General features: G+C 35.9%; 1 protein-coding gene across 4 annotated transcripts in view; it reads right to left on the bottom strand.

Moving 5' to 3' along the window:
* FAAH (fatty acid amide hydrolase) overlaps window positions 1-22,295 on the bottom strand; it is a 239,329-nt gene that overhangs the window by 162,067 nt on the left and 54,967 nt on the right. For 3 of the 4 annotated variants that reach the window (XM_089786972.1, XM_089786973.1, XM_089786974.1), the window contains exons 9-10: window positions 18,362-18,474; window positions 18,183-18,258 (exon numbers count right to left, since the gene is read on the bottom strand). The exons of the other annotated variant lie outside the window; for it this stretch is intronic. In XM_089786972.1, coding sequence (XP_089643098.1) covers window positions 18,183-18,258; window positions 18,362-18,474 — 189 coding nt within the window. The remainder of the gene's footprint in view (window positions 1-18,182; window positions 18,259-18,361; window positions 18,475-22,295) is intronic. 4 annotated transcript variants of the gene reach the window in all.

Below are 22,295 nucleotides of genomic sequence, written 5' to 3'. Positions count from 1 at the left end.
GCTATTTTGGAAAGTTGGTTATTTATCATGAATTCATGGGAATTGAAAAGGCAATTAGCCATTATGATTGCTTATGATTAATAACTTGTTATGGTAATATGATTTAATCGTGAAGAATTTTCTTGTAGGGAGCTCGTCAAAGGGGTGCAAGCATTGTCAGAATACAATTGGGCACAAGGGCACCACCATCACTGGGCAAATAGGTATGAATCTTGAATCACCATGGTTAAGGGTGAATGACTAAGCAAGCAAGAGTGTACATGGGAAATACCATGAGGTACTTGGTCAAACATATAGAAATATATATAGTTATCATTATCATAATTCATGTTTAGAACCATTACCTTTGTTGGTTGGTGATGTCGTCTCCATTTTTCTTTTATCATCACCTATGTGTATATATATATATATATATATATATATATATATATGATACCACCAAAATATTAAAATAATATGTATAGTTCATACCTATTAACATATGTATAAATATATACATGCATATATATTGAGAGGATATAAGGCTAGAATAAATCATAATCCTCTGAATTACACATGTATACAGATATACGTATTGTAATAGATGCGACCTTGGACATAATAATAACATGATGGCATCATTTGTTAAATTATATATATATATATGTGCATATATTGTAACATCCCGATTTTTCGGGTCTAAATTAAAATCAATCATACTCAAAGAATACAGCTATTACTTTGTTTCATAGGAAGACAGTTATATCATTCAAGTTCATGTGAATATGATTACCGTTAAAAACAGTTATACAAAATTTCTTAACTAAAAACTTGAATTACCATCAATGAAATTACTACAGAAATTGAAAACCACATACCTCGGTAAATTGAGTTCGAATCAAACTAGGGATGCTTCTGCAACCACCTAGGTTAGTCCACAAATACACTATAACAATTTCATATGACCACTATCATCTAAAAACCACTATGTTAAAATCAAATTAAATACTTCTATTATTTTAAATTAGGCCATTGTTTACCTTTGGTTCATTTAGGGCTTTTGATACCGCTATCTTACTTAGGGTTTTCCAATACCACGGATTCATTTTAGGGCTTCCACAATGACGGATTCAATTTAGTGCTTCCGCGACCATGGATTCAACTAGGGCTTCCAATACCACTGTATCATTTAAGGTTCCAGTTGTCAACCATTCAATTAGGGCTTTAGATTTCTTTTCCTTCTGATTACTTATCTATGACAGTTTCTCAAGATCAGATAAATACATATATTCAATATTCATATAAATGAAAACAATTCACAAATCAATCCAGGTGTAAAACAATGATAACAATGAATTTAACTCAATTCAATCTTACCTCCTCAGAAATGAAAATGATAATACCTGTTTCTATTAACAATTGAATTAATAGCTTATCTCTATCTGACTCATGTCCGACATCTTGAGTGAGGTGAAACATTGTTAGGGGCTTAACCACCCAACCTCGGACCACAACTCATCCCCACACGATCTCTAACGAGAAAGGTTTTCCCTACCCAGAATTGATAGGGAACATCTTACCATCCACTGGACTTCCTGATAATTAACTTCACCATACGACTTGGCAACAGAAGATCACAATAACAGGAATGTGCATAAGCTATTAATTGATTCAAATTTAAAAAATGATAAACATTGTTAGGTTTTATCTGTTACTATTTCATATTATTACAGATTCCTCTCTTTCACCTCACCACCCTTTTTCTTGGCTACACAGCCAGGTGAGTCCTAGGTGATAGGAATTCTCAGAATAACTAGTTCTGTCAATTATGCATGCATCCAACATTTCACATAATATGTTCTTAAAAGATCTCAAAATTGAATGCCTAATTAATTAACTCCACCACTTCACCATATTGTCTAGTGTGTTTCCATGGTTTTTGGATTCATGTAAATATTTTTATCTTCGTATGAAATGAATGAATGCATTACATTCTAAACTAATTTTATTTGTTCTCCATTTACATTGCATTTCTAACTCTTATATGCATAATTGATACGCACATGTAAATAAAGAATCATCTATGATATATGAACAGTTTCCATCATTATTCAGACCGTGATTATCTTAGTTTCATTATGTTGGATTTGCTTTACATCTCTTCATCTTAACATGCATCATTGCTGATGAATTGGTTTATAGAGTTATGGAACACTCTATTCACCCTTATGAAAGATGATCTGAAAGTACTCGGAATTTAATTATATTTATCCGACTAACCAGCAAGGTTTACATTGTATGAAGTTGTTACAGATGTATTTTTATCTACTGCTATCTATCATTCTTTGCAATTTGATCTGGGACTAATCATGACATGGAACCAATATTCATTCTCCTTGCTACTGAGAAATCTAGGTGAATACACTTTCATGATATGATTCAAATGATTCTGATTAGTTCTACTTATTCGGATATTTATGAACATGAGAAAGAAAGGAATTACCGACTTTATATTTTCCTTGGCATATCAGCACATGCTAACACTATGGAAATAGAATCTTCAGAACTGATGGCTTAAGGAAATAATACCGTATGCAAACTTAATAAGAAATGTGTATGAAGAAGGGTGCGGGGTGGTAACAGGTGCTTTACATGTCTCTACCCAAATTCTGAATAAAAGAAAACCTTGACGTTTGGTATAAATTTGCCTATCAGCTCAGAGGTCTGCGGCTTGATAAATTCCAATCGATGGCACACTATGAACTCGGGTTCTTTCTGCAAATTATGAGAATACCTAACAAGGGTTCAATTGCCAAGAGAATTGAATTTTGAAAGAGGAAGAAGAAGAATGGATCCGACAGCCAAATAAAATCCATAATATATAGAGTAAGCCTGTCTCTACGGCTACCTACAATTACAAAATTCATTTCAAATTCCCAAGAAGTCTAAATGAATTTTAAAACATAAATTCTATTAAACATGCCAACATTAATCGGTTAAAAGAAAGAACATAAGTTGGAAGATTAAAATTCGAAGATTATAATAATACAATTATTATAATTCGATCATTATTATAATGTACAACTATTAAATTATTAAATAATAATGGTGCTAAATCATTTGATTATATTTAAATGAACATTCATAAACAATTATTAAAAGTACTACGACAAAAGATAATTTAAAATCCTTTAATATACGTTTAATATTTTATCCCAATTATTTTAATTAAATTATTAAATAACTCATGCAAGTCCTGTAGATGTATTTTGGCTAGGTCCTTTACCCGTCTGCCCAGTACCCGTCTACCCAGTGATGGTGATGCCCTACCTAATTCTTTTCTAACAATGCTTTCACCCCTTCGATATGTTTCTTGCAAGGAAAATTCTTCGTAATTAAATTATATATTATTTAATTATAAATAATCATAACAATTAACTTTTCATCTTAATTCCATGAATTCACGATTAACAATCAACTAACATGTCATTTGCACTTGAAATCATAACGACCAACTTACCATTTCGCCAAATTATATCAAATTAAACTACTAACTGACTTCATGTAAACCTCAATGGCTATATTTCAAGCTAGGTCAAAAATTGAGATGTAACATATATACATATATAAAGATTAAAAAAGATTAATAAACTTCTCAAACGAGCTCTTAATATTTCAAATTTATAACTCTCTATTTGAGGCGTCAAGTACACTTGGCGACCTCTTTTATCTTTTTGAATCGGTGAACCAAAAAGTTGATGATCTTTTTTTTAAACTGCCACCTTGGGCCACGGCTTAAGTTCAAGACTTCTCTCTTTACCAAGGATGACAGCGACTCCTTTTTCTTGCATTTGACTCCATCTTACTTGCATCGACTCTTTTCTTCTCATATAGCTCCCATTACTGTATGTGATATCGAGCATCACTATCATACGGGTTCTCTGTATCAGATTGTAAGCTTTGGCCTTTCTGAGTTCAGCCCATTGTGAGCCGGCCAGTCTGGATTTTCCGAGTTTTAATATCATCGATTAGGTTACATTGATGCCTCTGCTCTTATCTTTATATCTGAAAATCAGTGCATGTAGTGAATTTATTATGCCATTGTTCTTCAATCAAAGTATATCCATGTTACAAATCAATTATTAAATGATCAGTTCATGCCAATCAATCTTCCTTAATATCTATGGCAAATTGTTATGCATATGATTCAGATTGAATATGCAATGTATGTCTCTTATTATAAACAGTCTTCCTTTACTTCTTATGATATAAATTTTGAGTAAACAAGTGTGAAGTCTTTGATTCACAAAGCCGACATAACACCAGTATTGAATTACCATCTTTGCATCAGCTGAGTGTCAACAATAAACTGCTAATCAAAGAATTCCATTAATGATTGAATACCAAGGACTCACCCTGGCCGGATGGCCAATGAAAGGGGGTGAAAAGGTGAAGGAGATTCCTGCAAAAAGGAAGAACAAAAATCAAAACTATCACACATGATAACTTATATACTTAAACTCTAAGAACTTTCAAGCTCATGTTTGTCCAAAGTATACTCAGTTGTCCAGTTGAGTGGTGGAATTAAGCACCAGGATGCTCAGTGGATGGTCAAAAAGTGCTCCATGTCTATTCTAGGCAGGGAGGGCCTTTCTCGAATGAAATTCTATGGGGATATTTTGAAGGTACGCAGTTGGAAGGTTAAGCCCCTAGCAATGTTTCCCCTCTCCACAAGATGCCAAGACATGCACCAAACAAAGATGAGTTATACATTCAAACATATGTTGGTAATAGTTATTTTACTTTATGATGTTTTTGCAAGTAGAAGATATGATGGATTGATTTATATCATTGAATCAATTAAATCCTTTGATGAAAGCAACTTTTCTCGTCAATGTAATTGGTAACCAGATAGATCGGTTGATCTTCTAACTAAACATGAAATATATCTATATGCAAGAGATAGGTTTATCTGATGGATTGTTATTTATGTCCTTCATTTATGTGAATTATGAAAATGAACATATCTTCTAACCGTATGTTATTGCCATAGTTAGCAATAGAAAGAAAGGGAATGATACAGTAGTATTTGATGACCTAAATGATACGGTGGTATTTGATGCCCTAAAATGACACAGTGGTATTTGACACCCTAAATGATACAATGGTATTCGATGCCCTACATGATACAATGGTATTTGATGGTATTTGTCATTACGATAAAGCAGTATAACTATTTGTTCCCCAAGCGGTCTATATGGACTAACCTGGGTTTCATAGAAGCATCCCTAGACAGATTTTGGTTTTGAATTCTACAGTATGTAGATTTTAAATTCCTTGTTAAATTCATTGATGGTGTCTTCAATTGTTAGTTATGAAATTTCCATTTAACTGATTGTAACCATTAATCTCATTCACATGAACATAACTGATATAACTATCTTCCTATGAATATGAAGTAATAATTGTATTTCTTTGATATGCTAGTTGTTAGTTAAGACCCGGGAAAAGTGGTTGTTACAATATGATAAGGTGAAAAGGATAACTATTTTCACCATTATTCCATGAATCTCTTCTACCATTTTGTATGATTTCGTTGGCTTTAGAATTAAGACTATCTTCCATGTGAGTAGCTGTCATAGAAATCTGATTTGCAGATTGATATAAGGAGTAGTGTCATACTCAATTAAAGGCAAAGCTCGTCTATCTATCTCTCTTTATCTTCTGCATTTTTTATGGCCATATCCCTGTCTTTGAGTAGCTTCAAGTAATCAGATTTCATTCTTTCCAACCTTTTAGAGTGTGACGGTATACACTATTAATCCCATTCATTATTCCCTTCTCCTTTTCAGCATCTTTAACTTCCCACAAAGTTTCTTCAATGTTCTTATGGGTGCTAGCAAAATGCACTAAGGCTGCAATAACCATATCACTTGATACTTTCAGTTTGTCCTCCAAGCTATACGCTCCAAAATCATCACCTTGACATAGAATTTGTAATTGGTCCTTCAAATCAGCCCCTATAGTAACTTCATCTTGCTCTAACTCTTGAATTCTAGATTTGGCATCCCCTTGGTAGGAAGAATTTTCATTTTCAGCTGCATCATCTTTAGAATTGTTCTCCACCTCAAAATGTATTTTCTCATCATTGTTTTCAAATAGTTCATCCTCATGGAGAGATTTGGTTTCAACCTTATGATCATCATAGTGTTTGTCAATAATAACCTCCAAGTCTCCAAACAAGAGACATGTATATCACTTACCATTGATCATAGTAGATTCCATCTCCTTGCAAGCTTGAGCATCATTATTTTGAAGTTGAACTAAAGAGTCCTCAACTCTCTCAACACTAGTTTGCACTTCTTGAGCTGACTCTTCTTGCTTGTCCTTCTCACAAATGTGACCATAAATGCTTGCAATTAAAAACAAAGTTGCTATTTTGTAATTTGATTTATGCTCAAATTTGAAGATCTTGCAATATGTATACCTGCTGACAATAGCTCATGCTCAGTCATGAATTCATTGAAACTGTCAAGCTTATGTTCAATCAGTTACTCCACGAGCTCATGACCCATGGGTGAGATTTTATTCTCCCTTTTCCATATACCCAACAAATCTGATTTTAGAAGTTTGCATATGTCATCATCCTCATCTAATGGCATGATCGTTTTGATGCATGCTCTTACATTGTTCAGATGATGCTTCCTAAACTCGCTCAAAAAAATGAAATACTTGGAGAATCAATCTGTCACAATCATGATCCAACATGAGGATAAGGAATATAGCCTTTTCCATAGTCTCCACAGTCTTAGCCTTCTTACTATAGGCAGGGCTGCTGAAATCACGTAATCCACACAAGTTGTCCACTATCAATTGAAGAACCTTCTTCAATATGTTAGCATTATAAGGAGGAGTAGGAGTTGTTATTTAGATGATTTCACTGAGACAAGAAGCAACCTATAGTCTTATACCTTCACTAAGATGCTCCATCAGCCTGGGTTGCACTAAAGCAACCATGGAAAGTTGCAAGGCCCAATTCAACAACCTCCAATCAGAAACATCCATTTTTCCTAAACATGTGTCCAAATCTTCTAATTTACAAAGAAGATCGCCCTAACTTTAATAGGATCCATTCCCAATCTCTTCCTCTTTTTGCAAGTCCCTTACTGTTAACCATTGGAAGCATCATTTTTCTCTTTGGAGAAAAATTTGTTTTTCAGATTTTCCATTGTTTGAGTTATGTACTCTTCAACTAAATTTTGATTCAACACAAATAAAAAATTCAAGATCTAGAAATTTGATCAAACATTTAGCAAGAAGCTATCATTCAGATTACCATAAACTTTCTCTGAAGATTTTATCAAACAATTGAAGTACAAAGTCTGGTCTATGATTTATGATTAACAACTGATTGATTCTTGTAAACAAGTACCCAAGGAGGCACATGGTGATGAAAACAATGGCTCAAGCAAGTCTAAATATAAAGGAAGTTACAATTAATACTTCCGATTAATCACAAATGCATGCATATGCAGTTCTGATGAAAAAATTTCCAACTTTGATTACTCACAATAATTTCATCTTTTTTCCTTGGCATTTTTCACAGATTTCCCTTGACATTAGAAAATCCAATTCTGCTTCAAAGTTCAAATATATATAGATTTGCATCAAACCATAGATTGAATCCTGACCTCAAACACTAACAACAACTAACAAGAGGACGACTTTCTTGCAGTTTAAAACTTGCTGCTAACATGAATTTGCAACTTTTGTAATGTTCCCATCATAAAATAAATAAATTATTAAAACCTTTGTTTATGGGCCAACTGATTTAACATATCTCGGACCCATTTTTATTTTAATTGTTTCCGTAGGAGTTTGTCATGTCTTCTGTCAACACCTAGTTTCTCCCTCGACAGGGTATTTATGTCTGTGAGGTTTAGTTGTTCAGGTATGTGATTTGGATTATTTCCTTTGTACTGCGAATTCATGTCGGAGTTCTCTATTGTTCGTCATTTCAGAAAGTAAAGATCTTCCCTACTTGGCTATTTCGGCTTCAATGGCATTCAACCCTCACTCTATTCCATCTATGTATTACTTGGCTTGGATCTGGCAAATCGGAACATCATTCTTGTTTGCAAATATACATATTCTCAATTGAAGTGTTGTTACTTTTATTCGGTTGTATCTGTGTGATGGGCGAAGGTATTGTTTATCTCTTTAAAACTCAATTTATGCTAGTACTAATTTCTATGTTTTCCTTTACATTCCCAACCGTATGGCCCACCAACTTCATCACCGTACGACCTCTAACTCTCCTCCATACCTCATATGCTTCCCCACCTTTATCTCCCACCAACATCCTACTACCATCCTGACTGTATGCCTAGACTTCCCCACTTGCACACCATCCCTCATACTTCCCCACCATATAGACCTCTAGACATCTTCTTGAAACCATACGGCTCCTCCCACTCCTCTTGTATGACTTCATAACAGTACGGCGCTAAACACCTTTCAAGCTCACTGTAGAGTAGAGCTTCATCACAAACTTGTCATTGGTGTATAGACCACAACATCGATGTATAGTATAGACACGTCGTATAGGCAATCGTGATACGCGTAGAGGAAAAATCTTACTCCAATGGTCTGTTGACCATCCAGCATTGTCAGGAACATTATAGTGGTACATGAGCGAGTGATCCTGCCAGCCCGTGGACAATGGATGAAAGTTTATAGCTGAAAATGATGGAGATCGCACTCAATTGAGAAAATGGCAGATTCGCAAGAACCAATTCTTATTGAAGTCATAGCACTACTGAGAGATCTTTCAAGGAATCAGATACAGATCAATGACACTCAATGACTTATGGAAGAAACTCTTAGGAAACTGGCCAAAAATAATATATCTAGCAAACAAATGGTCACAGTGACGATTTGGTTTCAAGAAAGGCAAATCCTCATCCGGTACACTCTCAAACCTCCTGCCAACTTTCCCTCCATAGATGGAGATGTCACACAACGGAAGGCCACCAACCTTTGAGGAAGTTCAAGAGCATTGAAAGAAGATTGGAAGAATGCAAACATAGAAGAGGATATATCCTACAAAGATTACGCAAAATTGAGAATGCTATATTCTGGGGAAGGAAACCAAAGATATTTTAACGATGATCTTAGAAGTTGAGTAAAGTGAATCTATCACCATTTGATGGATCCAGATCCAAAACCATATCTACTCAAGCATGGGTAATGAAGGTCGACAACTACTTCCAGCTCAACCTAATGCTAGAGGAACCAATTAAGTTTGCAACACTTCACTTGGAGGGAGTGGCGCATGAATAATGGCACCATTAAGCAAGGACATGACCAAGTAAATACTTATGTAGAATTCACTAAAAGGCTGATAGACTAGTTGGATGGAAAAGATCTAGAACTTAATTTTAAAGAATTGATGTAATTAAGGCAAAGAAGATCGATTGACCATTACATTACGGAATTTCAAAAACTCTCTATTATGATTAAAGACATTTCTATAAAAGATGATGGATAGCACTATTCATGGATGGATTGACAAAACCGCTAAGGGGTTGGATAAAGATTTTCAATCCTGTCACCCTCTCGGAGGCTATCAAAAAGGGCAAAGTATGGCATCATCATCGACATCTTCCTCTTGAGGTTGCTCTAACTCCAAACCACCATTGGTTCCAAGGGACAAAGATAACAAACCTCCACCAAAGAAGCCTTCATTGGACCAAGCTACCAGACAAGAGCTCCGAAGGAAGAAATTATGTTTCAGCAGTGAGGAGTTGTGGGAACTTGGGCAGAAATGCCTCGGTAAAGGAAAAATACACTACATCGAAGTAGTATCAGATGATGACGGTCAAGAAAATCTACCCATAAAGGGCGGTAACCCACAGGAGGACTCCAAAATGGTTAGCCTAAACCATACAAAGAAGATCGCCACATTGGTATGACGCAGAGGAACCATCGCCCTAGTCGGGAGCCAGAGATTTACAATATTCCAAGATGTATAGCATTCCGAGTACGGGGAACCCTTTAGGGACAGAGGGTCATTGTGGTGTTGGATAGAGGAGCCACTCTAAACTTTATAAACTCATCGAAGAGGTCTATGTACAAAGGCACACGTAGGATTCCAAGTCAAGGTTGCCAAAGAAACACTCTTACCTTGCACGCACCTTGTTCCCCAATAGAGTATCACCGTGGCTAATCAAACGGTGACAAAGAATTTCACTTTAGTAGAACTCAATGATATGGAGGTCATTCTGTGCATAAAGTGGATGGAGTCACTTGATGAATACACACAGAGATTCAAACGGTTGGACTTCACTTTTGTGGTCAATGGTGAGAAGGTTGTTCTCAAAGGGATGGCCAATGAGGGTCCAAAGAAAGTTTTCGCGCACTGGATGGAGGCAATTTTCTAGCATGATGACATTGCTTGGGTTGCGCATTGCTTTTTTCAGGAGAACCAATAAAAGGGAAACTGACACCCATCAGGATTATGAGCTACAAGCCATCTTGAATACACATGATAAAGGTTTTGCAGACATTCCTCTTGGCATACCTCCCCATCATGACTTTGAGTACACCATCGAATTGGAATCTGACACCAAACCGGCTATCACTACGTCGTACCATCATCCTAGAAAATTTAAAGATGAAATTGAGAAGACAATTTAGGAGTTGCTTGAGAAGGAATGGAACCATCCCAGTTCTAGCCCATTTGCATCATCAGTGGTGTTGGTGAAAAAGGATGGAATGTTACGCATGTGTGTTGACTACCGTGCGTTAAACAAGAAGACAATAAAAAATAGATACTCTATTCCCAAGATTGATGAATTGTTGGATGAGTTGTATGGTGTCATTTATTTCTCTAAAATAGATCTTTGCTCTGAATACCATCAAATCCGCATGCAAGAGGAGGATACAGGAAAGACAGCTTTCCATTATCACTATGATCATTATGAGTTCCTAGTCATGCCATTCAAATTGACGAATGCACCAGCTACTTTCCAATCCTGCATGAATTGCATCTTCAAAAAATAGTTGCGCAAGTTCTTGTTGGTATTCTTTGATGACATCCTTATTTACAATAAAACATGGGAAGAACACTTGAAGCATTTGGTCAGATGGTTGCATGATTTCAGCATAGCAACAGAAGTGGGTCAAATGGTTGCATCTCAGCGAATATTGTTACAATACAATGTATCACATGTCAATTAGGATGGCACCCTCCAAGCACTCTACAGGTATGAGCCCCTTTCATTTGTGGACATGATTTTCGGTGACAATCGCACACCTAGGGATAAAGATTGGTTATAGGAGGGACAGACATTTTGAGATCCTTGAAGGAAAATTTGCAGAGGACAAATTCAGCAAAAGATCAATGCCAAGAGATATCGAATGGAGAGAAGTTTTGAGGTGAGCAACCTGGTCTATCTTAGACTCCAACCGTACAGACAATCATCATTGAAGGCAAAGAGAAAGGAAAAATTGAGGCTATGCTTTTAGAGTCCTTAGCGTGTAACTCGCTGCATTGGTGAAGTTGCCTATGAAATTGAACTACCAAAGGGAAGCCGCATTCATGAAGTCTTTCATGTATCCTGATGAAGAAAGTCATGGGACAGAACATCAAAGTAACCACAGATCTTCCACCTCTCAACGAAGAAGGGAAACTTGTGTTGGAACCAATCAAAATTACTGATATACGGGAGAAGACACTGTGGAATGGTACCATCAAGGAATACTTGGTGCGCTAGAAGCACTTGCTGCTCGATGATGCCACTTGGGAAAGTGAACACATTCTTCAACATTTGGTATTGTGTTTGCTTGAGGACAAGCAAACTTTGGGACAGGAGGACTATAATGTTCTAGTCATAAAATAAATGAATTATTAAAACCTTTTTTTATGGGCCTATTGATTTAACATATCTCGGACCCATTTTTATTTTAATTGTTTCCCTAGGAGTTTCTGTGTGCTCTGTTGGCATTTAGTTTCTCCTTCGACGAGGTATTAATGTCCATGAGGTTGAGTTGTTTAGGTATGTGATTTGGATTATTTTCTCTACACTGTGAATTCCTGTTGGAGTTCTCTGTAATTCGTCATTTCAGAAGTGAAAGATCTTCCCTACTTGGTTATTCCAGTTTCAGTGGGATTCAACCCTCACCCTATTTCGTCTGTGTATTTCTTGGCTTGGATCTGGCAAATTTGAGCATCATTCTTGTTTGCAAATATACATATTCTCAATTGATGTGCAATTACTTGTATTGGGTTATATCTCTGTGATTGGCAAAGGTATCGTTTATCTCTTTAAAACTCTATTTACCTTAGTACTTGTGTCTCGGTTTTCCGTCACATTCCCAACCCTACGACCTGGCACTTTCATCACCATACGGTCTCTAACTCTCGTCCATACCCTTTACGCTTCCCCATAGACGTCCCACTACCATCTTGACTGTACACTTGGACTTCCCCACTTGCATACCACCCCTCATACTGCCCCACTATACGGACCTCCAAACATCTTCCTGAAAGCATATGACTCCTCCCACTCCTCCCATACAGCTTCATAACCATATGGCCCCAAACACCTTTCATGCTCATCATTCAATAGAGCTTCATCACAAACTTGGCATTGGCGTACGGAGCACAACATCACCATACAATACGGACACATCATACAAGCAGTTGTGGTACACATAGAACAAAAATCTTACTCCTCCGGTTTGTTGGCCATCCAACATCATCGGGAATATTACACTTTTTTTATTGAGCCTTCACTTATCAAATAGAGCCTTCTTAACATGTCTGCAGTTGAAATAGTTCCAATTATTTGTAATGGCCATAAAGTCAATCTAAAGTATCAAAATAATCAACTGGAAAATTATAGACTGTGGAGATTGCCAACTCCATATTTTTTGGTTGTTTTGAACATACTAGACAGACCTGCTTTGTGGTATATAGTTTTGAATATACTAGAATTATTCATCTCATTGAGGAATTTCAATATCAGATTTCGGCTTACGCCTACCTCCCAGACATTGTATTTCATAAATGCAACCGATGACTTCAGCAATTCACTTTTCCTCCAATGCACAAGAGGCTCGATGTCTCCTTTCTCCAAGATTCTAGAATTCTCCTAGGTTGTAATTCTCTATGGAGTATGGACTAATCCGATTCAATGGTTGATACAACTCACATTTCAATACTCCATATAAAGCCACCCAACAATTTCCAGGTGTTAAATCTCTTCAGTATAGTTTGAATTTATGTTGCATGGAGAGATTCACGACAAACATTTCAAACACCAATTGATTTTTTATTTTTTATTTTCATGAAAATATTCTACCAAATGAGCCTTAATTTGTCTCATGCCATAATAAGAGGAACTCTTCTTGGATTATTCACTCAAGCATCCTGGAAAGTAATAGTTTAAAATCTTTTGACCCTTTCAAATATTTCCATTCACGTTTTCTCCTTGATTGGTCATTAACAGATTCCTTCATCGCATATAAACTACCAACTCCTCTAGGTTTGTTACAAGTTGCAAATGTTACTCTATCATTATGAGAGATTCTTTTGATACACACCAATTTTCTCTCTTGGTTCAAATCATACTAGAGATGGACTGATGAATTTTTGCAACATCTTGACCAAGAATTATCTCAATCCAAGTTTGACAATAGTATTAGTAATGACAAATGCTATATATCCTTTCACTCTTTAGACTAGGAGCATCTCACGGCAATGATAAGGCTTCATGTGCAAATACATATTTCAGTATATATTTTTGTTACGCCCAAATTTGAACTTCTCTAATAATCCAATACGCAGAACTCAGAATTTGTAAAAATCTCTCCAGTTGAATCGGAATCAACTGAAACTCAATATTTTGGTCAGGAACTCTCGTTCCAATCCTTGCACTGATAATAATTGTAGTCCTCATAAAATACTAAGACAACCATCGTTGTTGATGTTCTCAACATTCACATTTACGAAACGACATTAGAAACTTTAAAATATTCCACAAACATGTATTTGGCTTGCAATAATATTAATCACCCAAGTTTTAATATATTTCAGCAGCTAAACATAATAGGCATCCAATCTATGGGAATGGATAATTTAGTTCACAAAGAAATCAAATCCCTGTATGCTACACTCATTGAAATAAGCATTTATCCTCATATATGATTTTCTCGTCCATAGTCCATCATACAGCATTCCCTAGAATGATTGTCTACGACAACTCAACCCCAAGTGGAACTCACAGCACTCGACTAAGTTTTTTTCACTACTCCTTGAAACCAAACTCCATACAAGTGCAAGACGATGGCTTCCTCAAAAGTGTTTCAAGGATCGATTAAAGGTGTCTCACAGCACTGTTCCATTAAATCACAAAAATTAGGGAAGACAATGTAACTGCTGCCCACGAGTTATGTAGTGTCCTCGCAGCCTATATTTGATTTCTGTAATGACTGTAGAGTCTTCTTGGCAAAGTGAATAACTGTTGATTCACTGATTCATCGTAGCTAACTGCAGGATTGTCTTTAGGTTTGATTTTATTAGTACCATTAATTAAGTTGATGATCCAACCTTTGACAAAAACTACTGCTCACCATTTCCCAGCTCATGCAATTTGGATAGCAAAAAATTTTGTAACCTGATTTCTAACTTTCTAATGAAATCTCTGACTATACCCAACAGCTTTGCAGGTTCAATGCTTTGATACCACTGTAATACCCCACTCCATGTTTTTCCTAATTTCTTCACAAATTATTTGTATAATATATAAACAGAGAATTCATGCAATTAAATCCAGCAAATAACCCACAAATACTCATATAAAATCCTCAGATTTTGTTATTGCATTATACAATAAGCAATACAATAACCATTAAAAACTCAATCTTATATACAGTACTAATAGTCAGATTGGAAGAACTATAAAAATGCATCTGTAATTCCGAATGTGAATTGTGATGTGAATTCACCACAACTAATACTGAACTGGGTTTGAAATCTGAAAGCCAAGCTTCCAATTTAACAAAGATAAATCAAATAAAATATTAATCCTAGCATGCTGAAAATGATCTGCCTTTCTTCTTTTAATGCTCAAAGATGTGACCCTTCAAGTTCCCTCCCTCTCTTTTCGTCTTATTTTTCCTTCGTCACTTTTTAGCCCACTTTATAATATTAAATTGACCTTTTTATAAATTTGCATGACACTCCCACAAGCCAACTTTAATATTTCATGAATATCTCCTCAAAAATTGTCCTAATGTTCCAAAAAGGGAACATTACAAACTTCTCAACACACTCGAGGCATTCAAACCTCTTCAAAAAGAACCTAGGTCACTTCAAACTGCCAAGGAGATAATTGTTAAACACCCACAAATTTAGATCTGATTGCTGGCTTCTGTAGAAGATAGATTGCATTCAAAAAATATAAGGGTGATATCCACCAAATCAAACCTTTACCACCTCTTGAAATTCATTTGTCCCAGAAAACTCATGCCTTCAATTCATTTCAGACCCAAGCACCATCTCTTTGCCTGAAAACCAAGTCAAACTAATGATATATTACCATGATATCATCGCAAAGAACTCTGAAACAATTATTCAAAAGAACTGATAGATCTTGATCATTTCCTCAGATAAGTAAACCCAAATATCAAAATCTGCCCAGAATCACTATCAACTAATCCAAATATTTCCCCTGAAATGAGATAATCAACCTACCATCCTTGCAAGGTCTTTCACTCCTGAAGATGATGACCTCAAGGAAGATTTTTGCCCTTTATGAGCTCTCTAAACCACAAAACCTGCAATTCCTTTCATCTTTCTTCACACACGTATATTGGAAAAAATTAATTGGAAAAGCTTCATATTACTCCTTTTTCCACCTAATGCCAAACCTACCAAATAAATTAAACATATTGATGCTTCATTGTCCTATTAGCTGTAACAGTAAATTTTGATATTTTACTACTAAACCTTTTTAATGCCGAGCATAGGAGAAAAAATCATTATGATAATTGCTTATGACTCAATAGCAATTCCGCTAAAAATTGACAATTTTCATTAACTTCATACTTGGGCTCCATTAACAAAGTCATTGATAAAATATTTAACTAAATGCATTAAGGTGTAAAGTTGTAAACAACAGTGCTTTATTGCATCTACTCCATAAATACCCCATAGATTTGTGAAAATGCCAGTCTGAAACCAAATGATAGACTGAAACTACCAAAGGATGCATGACATGAAGCAACTGCTCCAGCTATAAAAACAGAAGAAAGCTCAAAAACAAGAGGGAACTGAAAAAATTTAAAACCAAAGAGTTCCCCTAACAACATGCATTAGCCTATAAGGAAACAAAGATAAGCTAACAATCACCTAAAGCTTAGACATATAAAGGGGACATTAGATCACCAGTGATGCAGATAGCAGGAAACCACAGTCGGGGAATGGAGTTTTGATGCTCTTGAAAACTAATCCAAAACAATGAGTCTTGTTAATGATAGGCAAAGATTTACACTGCATCTTAAGCAGGTTTCTCAAAAGGAAAGTTGATATATAATTTTCTTAGATTCATACAGATTCGAGAATAATGATTGATGTCCTGATCAAAGGAGAAGTGATGATTAATTTAGTTATTAGTGATAAATGTTAAAGTCCCCGTATACATAGACCCTTCGAAAGAGTTGACCATTGAATCTGTTGCATCACCATGAATGCAAATAGAAATAGGGAGTGCTGTTGTTGAACTTTTCATACTCTTCAAAGATCAATCCAAAAGAACAAATCTTGCAAACAGGAGCAACTAACACATCATCACATTTCATTTAGACCTCATCAAAAGGCTAGTAACACTATTTTCTTCAGCTCCTCAAGGGTATTCACATGCCCCTTTCATTCCAGACTATTCTCTTAGGGGAGGTGGAGGATGAGGCTCACTTTCTTTTTCGATGCCCTATTTATTATGAGATCAGAGGGAGGTTCTTTTGTTTGTTCAGAAAGTGCTTCTCTCTCTATGATTTCTTCAGCTATTATGATCAGAGATGCCTTGCACTGTATCTGCGTGAGGCCACTATGCTCCGGGATAACATGATTCAGACTCTACTTCCACACCGGCACTCATCTACTCAGCTCATTACTGCCTTTTTTACACCTTTGCGTGGTGTGAAAAGGCCCTCTAGCTCTATTCGGCCTAGTGATCTTTCTAGATGCGTCAGATCCCGTTCTGATTATAGGCACCAACGACACTCTTCTGGGACAGGTCGGAGACAGTGTAGTACCTCTATGCATCGACACGTGTATCATTCTATGACTGATTTCTTCTCACCCAAGAAAGACTCCTAGTGCTTTCTGTTGCTTGTATTTGTTTGTTCTTATTGCTTTTCTTCAGACACCTTTGTGTGCTCCTGCTGGTTTTAGCCCTGCTTTGTTGTAATCTTTCAGTCCCATAGACCTCTTTTTGGTCTTTTGTTGGACATTAATATCATTATCTTATCTTATCTTATCTTATCTTAAGACATCAAAATTTACATTGGAGAATAATCTGTAGTTGAAAATTCTAGACACCCGTAACCAGTAACATTTTGTACCATCCACAGTAGTTATGTAGCTTCGAAAAATATACCATCATCTATTTGTTCTCAAGTTTGCTGAGCTAGCCATTTCTCACCTTATATTTCTGTATTATACACACGTCTTTTTCTTTAATGAGGGATGCTTTTGAGAACTTCCCTTTGGTATCTTAGCCAGCTGTATTTTGCAGTCCTGACTGAATTTGATCATTCATAAACATTAATATAATTTCTTCCTTTTTTTGTATTACCAAATCCTTAAATTGAAATGATTAAATAGCCAACTTTTCACAAAATATTCAATCTATCATTAACTCATTTGTATAAAATTTGCTAACTATAGGAAAGAGTCCAGGATTCAGTAGTATGATGATCCATCTAAGCCCTAGGAGAGATGTCACTGGTATTAATCTGAATTCCTAAATTTTAGCTTTCAGAAGAAGTAAAGGGCTGGAACATAATTTTTAAAAATTCCAAAATATTGCATTAAAAAAAACTACAAAATGGAAGTAATAGTGATCAGTATGTTAAACAAATTCTTGTGAAATTGCAACTAATGTGAATTCTGAAGCATGTAAAAAGTTTGTACTTGCCCTGTAATATCAGTACGTCCATATGTTGTCTTAAAGCCTGCTACACCACAGAGAGCAGATGGTATTCGAACTGAGCCTGATTTTGGTGAGTCGCATCTCATGTGTAAGGATAAAAGTAAAATGCACATAAGACTTCATAAGATATTTAATATATATTAACCACTCTCAAGACCATTTACCTCCTCCATCAGTTCCCAAAGCAGCTGCACATAATCCAGATGCTACAATAGCAGCAGGACCTGAGGATGAACCTCCTGTGTAGTGCTGAATCATGTGAGGGTTTCGTGTTGTCCTGTTGTTAATTACAATAGATGAAAAAATCGATGTCAGGAAATAAAATATGGAAACTTAAAAAAAAAAGCAAAGCTGTGATAGAAACTGAGAGTATGAAATAGAAATCTGTCATCTGACTTGTAGGGGGAATAAAACAATGATGTAATTACAAAGAATTTGTATTTGGTTTCGGTATTTCGGTAGTGAGGGATGTGTTGGTTGGTCTTCCTAAACAACATACCATTATTTAATAACATTGGAACATGATGATGAACTTGTTTTTTGTAATCAATAGAGAATACTAGCTCCCCTTGTTGCATCCCTTATTTTGCTTAATTTCAAAATATTCTATATAGCCATTGAGACTTCGTGCAAAGTTGAGTTGAATGGTTAAATTAGTTATTCATCATGGTTTCATGTGAAATTGAAGTGATGGTTATTTGATATGATTCATGTCATTTAGAAATATTGGTTATGATTATAATCTTTCATGAATGGAAAATGGTTTAGCTAAATAATTATTTCATTTTGATTAAATAATTTGGAGATATGTTATTACCATGGTAAATTTCTTTTTGTAGGAACACGACGAAGGGGGGAAGCATTGCCAGAGAGGGAAATGGGCATGAGGGCACCAACTATAAAGCCCAAAGTCAGCTCCAATAGAATTACCAGTGACAAGGAACAAAGTTTTGATTTTTTTTGAAATTCAGTAGTTATGGTGAGTACAAAGTATGTTTCAATTCTAACAATTACCAACTCCATACGTAATTTTATTCAAGAAAGAAAAGACAGAATTCCATACATTATTATAATTGAATTTCCAACTTAAAACAATGGTGGAACCTGATAAAATCCGAAAACCATAACCTTGCTGCTATCGGTTGGGAGGGGAGGCCATGCTATGTGATAAGACCAGTCCTCACACAGAAAACCCTAAAGAATTACACAGCAGGTTTTTATGGCCAGAAATTACGTCCAACAATGATGTCTTGCAGAATCCACAGTGCTAGCATTGATTGCAGTCTTGTGTTATGATGTTGCCGGCCAGAATAACAGTAGATCAATCTACCACCTTGGACATTAACAGCAATAACTCTAGTTGTCACCCTCAGCAATGTAATGGAGTCACCCAAAATACTTCCAATCGATTTGCAAATCGATTACCAGCTTGCAAACATGACAAGCAATTTCCTTCAGAATAACAATCTCCAGAGCCACAGTGGATACACTCGGAGAAACAGATAATTGTTTACCTCAGCACAATTATCAAGAAAACTCAGAATTCCTTCAAACCCTCAAGCAGTTGATATGAGAAATAAAATATATTAAATCAAGATGATTTCTCCTCCTCCAAAAAGCCATATTTATACTACAAAGTTGAGCCACTTAGCTTAAAGCTCACACTCTTCACTTAAAGCCAAATTTCATAATATAAAGTCATAACACTTTATATTATAAAATACAATAATAATAAAGAGTATCATTAATAACCATTAAACCACAATCTTATGAATAAATATGACTTCCATAATAATGCATCAAGAGATCAAATTACAAACCAATGTTCACCATGCCTAAACTGCACACCCAAAAATAGTAATCGTCCAAGAGTGACTAACTAAAAATAGTAAATTCAAAAATAGCAATATTCGGACTAAGACCACCAAATCCAAATGTCAACTCACGAGGATCGAGATGATGAGCTAACAAAGCCACAATCCAGAAACTTGCTAAATCGGGGACATTATAGTCCTCCCTCCCCAAGATTGCTTGTCCTCAAGCTCCCAAGTAGCATCCTCCTCTAGTAGGTTTTGCCATTTAACCAACAACTCACGAATAGTCCTCTATTGCAACTGTCTCTCTCTAGTATCAAGAATCACCTTCGGAATCAATTCCAACCTTTATCATCCAACGAAGGCAATATATGTGATGGTATCACATGACTGCCCAAATCTCCCTTAAGGCGAGAAACATGGAATACATTATGAACCTTGCTATCCTCAGGCAAATACAACTCATAAGCCATCTCTCCAACCCACCGCACAAAATGAAAGGGACCATAATAACATGGCTTGAGTTTCTCAGCACCACTCCTTTTGATCGAAGACTGTCGATACGGCTGTAACATCCAGTAGACCATGTCACCTACCTTAAAATTCCGAGTTGTTCTCCTCTGATTAGAATACTGCTTTTGTTGATTTTGTGCTCTCTTTATATTATCTCTCAAGGACCTTACTACATCCTGATTGTCCTACAACAAATCTCCTGCACTCAGAACTCTGCTATCACCACATAACAAGTCTATAAAACTAGGTGGATGATACCCGTATAAAGCCCTGAAAGGCAACATCTATATAGTCATGTGATGAGTGGAATTGTAACAATATTCACATAAGTGAATCCACTTTACCCAAGCCTTCTGCTGGTGCTAGGAGTCAACTCAGTCCCACACAATTTAAAAATCTCCTGCCAAGAATGACTCATAAATCTACTGTCACGGTTACTCACAATGGTTTTAGGGAAACCATGCAACCTAAAGATCTCTCAGAAAAATAATTCAGCCAACTGCACAGCTGAATAAGTAGTGGTAATAGGGAAAAAATGAGCATACTTTGTGAGCCTATCTACCACCACATATATGCAATCTTGTCCTTGGGCTTTAGGCAAGCCCACAATGAAGTCCATGAAAATTCCTTCCCACCTCCTATCAGGAATAGGAAGTGACTATAATAAACTAGTAGGATATCTGTGTTCATGTTTTTTCTACTAACAAACCTGTTGGCTGGATATTTTGCAACCGACAATTTTGGGTAAAAATTCAATGCAAAGTAGGATGACCACCCACAGCGTGTGAGACAAAGTCTCTCCTACCTTAAAGAGAAAGCTTTCCCTTCTCACTGTTCCTTAGATCAACTCAAGGTAAGCAAGAAGTCAAGAGATTTCATAAAATGGGTGTTACCAATATCCTTTGTTTTTAACCTTCAAAAAAGAATCCACTTACTCATAGAGCGAGTAATGGGCAGGGTGAATCTTTAACTACACTTCTATCAAGAGCTGGAAACAGTGATACTGATAAACCTTCACTAACTCAAAGGCTAGCTAAAATGTACCAGTTTGGCTCTAAGTCCAATCGTACTTCTTTATGAAAAAGCTTTACAATTAGGGCACAAAGTCCCCTAAAAATAAGAATAATTTAACTATTTTGTGAATTAAGAAGGAAGTATAAGCTACAAACAAAGCTTCTAGCTATATAATTCCACAATTGCTCCTAGTCAAAGCTCTGGCTCTAATTGCTTCTTAACTCTTTTATATTCGATTCACAAGATACAATTACCAAGAACACAAGATAACATGAATCAAAGCTAACTTGGATGAATTATAGACAAATCTTATAACTCACACAAGTAACAATCTAGTCAAAGTTAACCCTCAAATGCTCCTTTGTATTCGCTTTCTCTCAAAATAGTGCTTACACAAACAAAATTTTGCTGGTACAATTTCTCCAGAGCTCTCTTGCATAAAGATAATGATGATTTTACAATGAGGGGGCACTCCTTTATATAGGCACATGAGTTGAGAAAAAGGTGGAGGAAAAAGTGGGAGCAACTCAACCAATTTTGACCTAATCTAACTACATGAGAAAATATAGGGTTCATGCAACTCGGATTACATCCTTTTACATACATGTAAATCGCATTACATGTAATTACACATTTTCATGCAATGTATCCTTTTACAACTACTAACATGAAATAAAAACAAAAACAACAATCTCAAAGATTGTTTCTCAGTGCCTTGAATTTGATGATGATGTCACGCACTGTGGGAAGATCAGCA

The sequence above is a fragment of the Cupressus sempervirens genome, chromosome 6 (genome assembly GCF_028749045.1).
Source record: "Cupressus sempervirens isolate cs-2001-9-10 chromosome 6, ASM2874904v1, whole genome shotgun sequence".
NCBI classification, from domain to species: Eukaryota; Viridiplantae; Streptophyta; class Pinopsida; order Cupressales; family Cupressaceae; genus Cupressus; species Cupressus sempervirens.
This window is presented reverse-complemented; position numbering and strand designations above follow the sequence as displayed.